The 6,902-nt window shown below is 42.2% G+C and overlaps 1 protein-coding gene across 1 annotated transcript in view; it reads right to left on the bottom strand.

The window, feature by feature from the left end:
• Window positions 1-551: 551 nt before the first annotated feature.
• BRD10 (bromodomain containing 10) overlaps window positions 552-6,902 on the bottom strand; it is a 481,106-nt gene continuing 474,755 nt past the window's right edge. The window contains exon 8 of the mRNA XM_086961417.1: window positions 552-4,740. Coding sequence (XP_086817543.1) covers window positions 1,184-4,740 — 3,557 coding nt within the window. The 3' untranslated portion in view covers window positions 552-1,183. The remainder of the gene's footprint in view (window positions 4,741-6,902) is intronic.

The following is a 6,902-nucleotide window of genomic DNA, read 5'->3' as shown; positions in this document are numbered from 1 at the left end:
GTTTCATGTCTCTGTCAGATCTTATTGTGGACAAGTACAACAGTGTGAGCATAAGGGTGTCTTGTTACTGCGATTCCTGAGAGATCTGGAAGAGTTGTGTTCTGGGCTGTCTAATCATTTGTTTCTCTGTGAGTGAGTAGGAGAGCAGGCGAGATACTATAGCTAGTCGGTCCTGGGTTAGTGGGTACTAAGGTGGTAGGAAGACTCAATCCCTATACATTAAGGTCCCATGCTCCTGCTCATAGTTCTGTATTTGTGCAGAATCCCTGCAACACTGGGAAGATTAAAAAAAGGAAACAGAAGATTTCACATGAAAGGTGAGAAAAGAAGTACATTAACTTCTTTTAGAAGCAGTTTATCATTGAGTGCGCCACAAGTAGGGCACTCGGGTTGGGAATGGTAGACACCTAAGATGTATCAGTATAAAATGTTAATAAGATTATACCTTTTAAACAGGCTCAGTTGAGCTCTTACTAATTATATTCAATAGCTATTTTTTGTCTAGACTTTGACAGATGTTTGTACTTTGAATAAAGAACAATTTAAAGCAGTACAGTGATCTGGTTTATTACATGCAGATTTATCTGCATTGTGACTAAACAGTACACTGGTCAAAATAACTAAAATACTTTAAAAACTATACATTATGTAAACAAAACTTAAATAAGACAGTATCCTTTGTACAGATTGTTGGGTCTTTGAGAATATTTACAATTTTACAACATGTTGCATTTTAACGCATAAATATATAGATAGATTTGATTTTTTTTTCTTTTTTTTTTACAAAGAAACAACTTTACAAATGTAGAAAGATGCATAAAATTCCAGATAATGTTACAACGTTCAAATGTTAGAGGAAACATGTTGACAAATGTGCAAAAAACTACAATGCCATAAACTCAGTCTGACTGGTGTTTCAACAGGTAGATCAATGCTGATATTTGTATAAAACGCACATTTCAAAACGATGGCTGAATGCAACTTGAACTGCCTTTTCACCACTTTTTAACATCTCCCATCTCCAAAACGAAAAATCCATTCTAATGAACATAAAGGTACACAAGGAAACAGGCTTTGTATGAAATACTGTGTGAAGAGCGCAGGCTTTATCCAAAAGAGCAATAATTCCTTCCAAATCGAAAGATTAAAATACTGGATAAAGTTTTGTCAGTCAAATATATACTCAGGAGGCATCAATGTTCAGAGTATCTGAGCAAGAAGACTGTGAGGAGGGATGTATAGCAGGAGAAGTTGTGATCGGACACTCTGCAATATGAGAGTTGGCTGGAGAAAGGGAAGTTAATTTAGCAATCGAGGTACTTAAAGAATTTAGTATTGCACCTTCTGGGCTAACCAATAGCTTACCGATTGATTTATTTAAATGCAAAGCTGAAGTGCTACTTGGAAATACACTGCTGCTGCCATGTGTGGGAGGAACAAAAGAGGATTTAGCCACAAAAACGGACTGAGTTATTGGTATCGAAGGCACAGTAGTTGCTACTGCAGGAGGGACAACAGAATCTCTGGCAATTGTGTTCAGGTGCTGTGCACTATCCACAGTTGGTGGAGAAATTTCTCTACCAAGAGAGTTCAAAAAGTTTGAAGAGCTTTTCAGTGGCTGATTTGATGGGGGGCACGTTAAAAAACTGCTTTGTAGGCTTTTGGGAATGACTGAATTATTAAGATGCGTTTGCACTCCTTGGGCGTTATTGATAACTAGAGGAGGTGCTTGCTTTGCATTGCTGGATATAAGGAGAACATGGCTGCCAGCAGCAAGGCCATGAGGTGGAACTATAAACCGAATACCATTAATCATAATTTGGGTTCCAGGTGCTAAAGGTGTGCTGGTGTTGAGGACTATTTTCTGCTGAATGCAGGTCTCTCCAAGCTGACCTGCCTGGCTGGTTAAGGGTGAAGCTATGGCAGTCTGCATGACAGTGGACACACCTGGCAGAGAGTTGCAAGAAGGTGCTGCTTTACTTGAAACAGGAGGCAGAGGCGCAAAGCTAAATACTTTGCCTGTATTAGTTGAAGCAGGGGGGAAAACTGTTTGAACATTTGCACTTGTGATCAAAGGTGCTGCATTTACTGGTGACTGAAAAGGTAGCAGTGTCTTTGGCTGTCCTTTAGTGAGAGGCAGGCATGGCACAGATGAGGAGACCAAATTATTCCCTTTTTGTGTGGTAGTCATTGAGGCAGGTAAGGAAACTACACCAGGGAACAATGTTGTTGGGATGCTTTGATGAGCCATTGGAGATTGTGTCGTGGAAATCATAAGAGATGATGCAAGGTGGCTGGTTTTTACCGTCGATATTGCTACAGTGTTTCCAACATTAGATGTGCCAAGACAAGCACCTGCAAGAGACGTTTTTGAAGCAGTCTTGAGTCCTTGTTTAGCCAGGCCAACAGATGGTGTGGCAACTGAAGTATTACTCTTTGTAGAGGAAATAGATCCAAGGCACACATTTACTGTAGTTCCAGTAATACGACTTTTTCTGCTTAATCCAATGTCAACTCGCTCATTACCAACCACAATATTTTGGCTCATAGGGCAGAGTGGAACTAAATTACTAGTTGTCATTGGCAAAACAAAACCTTTTCTGTGTTTGTCATCTGTACTTCTATAAGATGCATTCTGCATCAAGTTAACAGCTGGAAGAGTCTTTGAAGTTCCATTATTGTTAATAATGGTCTGTCCAATGTTCAATCCAATTTTCACCTCTTTAACTTGAGAAACAGCGGGCGATGGACTGAGTTTAACTGTTGCTCCCACAGTGGATGGTATTAGTACAAGATGAGGTTGTTCAGGTTTAAGAAAGGTGTTCCCTAAAATAGGTGGGAGGACTTGTGTGTTTGAGTCTGTGGCAACACTGCTAACGGAGGAACCACTGGAAATGCCTGTATTAATGAAAACAAATTTCTGTGGCGCAGGAACAGAAGATGTTGGCATGGCAGCAGAAGAAACTGTAGCAGTATTAGCTGATGGAATAACAGGTGAAGCAACAAACAAAAGTTTCGGAACTGGAGCTCCATTTGCTACATCTATATTTGTGGATGTTGTACCATCATGAATAGTAGGTAGTTTGTTAGTCTTGTGATTTATGTCAGGCTGCAACTGTGTCACCTGGGTAATCAAAGAACTGCTACTTTGTCCCACGCTGGTTGAACCCACACTGCTTAAAGTAGTTCCAGAAACACTTACTGGAGCAACAGAACTGCTTGCAGTAGGTGGTAGCCAAGAACTGGACAGTGGCCTGGTAGTTAAAAAAGGAGATGATTGCACTGTCTTATCTAGTAGGTGTCCCGTCCTACCACCATTGGGCTGACCTGCTGTAACCTTCACATGTTTCCCCATCAGTTGGGGAATGGAAATTGAAACAGGTGGAGCAGAGGAAAACTGAGACATGGTAGACTGAGCAAATGGTAAAATAGTAGAGACAGTTGTTACAGCTTTAATGGCTGACAAAGTAGGGGATGGTAAGGTTGTAGCTCTGGGTGCCAAAAAAGCTTGACTCTGAGGTGTGTAGGTAAAAACTGAACTTGTAGTAAGGCTGTTAGTTGAAAAGCTTTCTGGGTTTGCCTGTACTTTAACAACCCCGGTGTTACCACCTCTTGTGCGGACAAGGATAGACTGTGAATCACGTATGCAAACAGTTTTAAGCTCTTGTTTAATTTCTGGTAAATCCTTCATCTGCTGTAATGATTCATGTGATACAATAAAATTACTTGTATCGTCATTCTGTTTTGCTTCAGACATCAAAGGCTTAACAGTGGAAACGGTGGATAAACCGGATGTCATGGAGAATGCTGTAATAGGAGCTCCAACTTTATGCGTTTCACTTTTGCTTCCCTGGTCTGCTAGAGAAGCAACTGTTTGCAAAGAAGGTGATGGAACAGAGTGGAGCATTTTGGTTACACTTTTACTTATCTCAGTAGATAGTGGTGAAGGAGCATTTCCACGAAGGGGAGCAGCAAAGGAAGGATTTATATTTGTTGCTCTGGTGAAAGGAGCAAGGGGTTGCTCTGTTGATTTTAACTGCGAAGGCAGACTTTCTTTTACAGCGGTTGCACCTTCCTTGTGATGTAGAAAGAAGTTTTTAGGCAAAATAAGAACTTGCTGAATGAGTTTTTCTCCTGTTGTAGAATCAAGCATAGATTGTACTTGAATCTTAACTGTGCTGTTCTGCAAAGCAACTGGGACACACTGCCCTCCTGGCATTTTGTAAACCACTTGCAGTGGATTTGTAGGACTGTTATGGTGCAAAACCGTGGAATTTGTTGGGGTTGCCTCAGCAGACGACACTGTTGACATTTCAGAGACATTTATGCTGCTTCCAACTCCTTCGGGAAGCAGCTGATTTGTTAATGTCACTTTGTTCCCAGAATTCTTTGCCATTAAGGCCTGAATTGGTGTGGCCACCTTTATATCAGTAGAACATGATGTTGCAGAGTCTGTCAAGGGAAGGGCCTCCTGAGGTGTAGCTTCTTTATGTTTCAGTTCATCGTGACAGCAATCACTTGGTGCATCACCTTCTGTGCAACACGTTGTGGCCTCACATATACTCAACTTTATCTTCTTGCATCGCAAAATGTCTTTTGAATCATCACTGAGACAACAGTTTTGCTTGCATTGGCGCTTACAAGTTTTAGGTAGTGTTGTAGGCACTTCTTTTGGAAGAAGTTCTTTACAGGGCAGCCTGCTGTTCCCCAGCAAATCCACTTCTAAAAGTCTAGAATCACCTGAAATACAGAAAACAGAAGTAAAAATAAAATATTACACTTTCAGTCAGCAAGTTAGGAAAAAGCTGTCAAAACAGAACATAGCTAGCTTGGATTGAGACTTGTGTGCTACCTAATTTAAATGGTTAAGTTTGGCTATATTGTAGAAGATACTTTTTTGTTTTAGAGTAAACAGGACGTTAGACTGACATGGTAGTTTGAACAGGCCAAACGTTGTTGAGAGTGGTGAAGAAGGAAATACACATGTACCAGTTTCATCTACCTACACACACACAGATATACAACTACATAAAAGACTTTCAATGTACCATATGAAACAATTACACTTTTTGCTTTCTGATAACAGAAGATTGTTTTCAGAGCAGCTCTGAATTCCCCTAGAAGGAGCTGGTCCTATTGTCATATATAAATAATTCCTACATAACAGCCTAGCAAGTGGTAAGACTGAAAGGTGTGTTTTGCACAGGGAAGCTTGGTTAAAGTTAGGATGTGCAAGTTGGCAGGAACTTGTTAAGAATCCAGTTTCCGAGAGAAAGCAAGCGGGCTTGCTGACAATATTCAGACAAAAGGGGTGTGCCCTCTGATATGTAGATATACACACACAAGTATATAAATACATATACAAATACATCTCTACAAAAAAGCACTACTTATTTACTAATTTGTGCATGGAAAGTTTCGGGGTTATCCGTCAAGTGGGAGCTGAGAGAAAAGAAGGGTCCCAAAACAAAGTCCCCATGCATTTTGTTTGCGAAGGTCACAACAATACTGCTGAAGGGAATTACACCATGTTTGGCAGGAAGCTAGATAGGAAAGGGGGGGGGGCCCTCGGCCCCCACGCACGTATGGTGGGCCGGCTTCCCCCCTCCTACGTATCCTCGGTGGTGGGGCGTGTCCCCGCCTCTGTCTTGCCGCGTCCTGATGACGTGGCTGGGCGGCGCCCCACCACCGATTGGTGCAGGCCCCCACCGTTGACCCGGAAGCAGTAAGAGTGCTTCCGGGTCAACGGCTCTGTGCCCCTCAGCGAGGGGCTGAATAATTATTTTTTCTATAGATCTCTATACGTCGAGTATGCTTATTTGTGATTTAAATCCGTTCTGTCTATTATTATTATTTTTTAAATTAAGGGTCTACAGTATTTGTATATCTGGATGGTTGGATCAGTGTGAGGCTTGAGATACTCTTCCGGGAGCACCAAATTAAAAACGGAACGTTTCGGCTGGCCCTGGAAGCTTTTTGCCTTTCAGCCAATTCGCTCCCACTATAGCCAGAATCCTGTGGGAGCGAGCTCTCTGATTTGCTGCCAGCAGCAAAGACAAAAGTTGCTAGCAGCCATCCGGGACGTAGTTCCCTGCCATGGAGAGAATGTGTGTGTGTGTGTGTATATATATATATATATATATATTCCAAAGTGTGGATTGCGCCTGTCTGTCTCCTAGGAGATTCTGAACAGGAGAAGCAGCTTCCAACTCCCTGGCCAGCAAACCTTGTCAGAGGTCGCTGGGATCTTATATGGTCTGCTAGTGGTTGGTACATGTCTACACTGATTGGTGGTTGTATCTGGTGTTTCTATTGGATTAGGGTTAATGTCCTCATTGGTTGGTTATTTGAGGGTTCTGATTACTTTCTGGGTCTGTGATTCAATCATTGTAGGGTTGGGATTAGGGCTAGGATTTCTATTGGAAGAAGGGACTAGAGCTTCCTAGGCTAGGATTTCTATTGGAAGTAGGGAACAGAGCTTCCTATGTTATTGGTTGTTGGGAGTAGGGTGGGACTAGGGCTAGGGTTAGACCTTTAATTGGAAGTAGCAATTAGGGCTTCTGGTGTGATTGGTTGCTGGACTAGGTGTGGGACAGAGTAGGGTTAGGCTTTCTATTGGAAGGAGGGACTAGAGCTACCTGTGCCATTGGTTGCATGGACTTGTTTTGGGACTACTGGTAGGGCTAGGGCCTTTATTGGACGTAGAGATCAGGGATTTCGAAGTGATTGGGTGCTTGGACTAGGGCTAAGATTGGCTGTAGGGTCCTGGTCTCCTATTGGTTGTATATTTTAGGGCTAGTGTTGTGATTGGATAGTGTTAGGGCTAGGGTTCTCATTGGCTGAAGGGGTCACCTGATTACTAGGGCTATAAAAAAAGGGCAGGCTTAGGGCGTCTCAGCCCG

The sequence above is a fragment of the Lissotriton vulgaris genome, chromosome 3_1 (genome assembly GCF_964263255.1).
Source record: "Lissotriton vulgaris chromosome 3_1, aLisVul1.2, whole genome shotgun sequence".
Taxonomy (NCBI): Eukaryota; Metazoa; Chordata; class Amphibia; order Caudata; family Salamandridae; genus Lissotriton; species Lissotriton vulgaris.
This window is presented reverse-complemented; position numbering and strand designations above follow the sequence as displayed.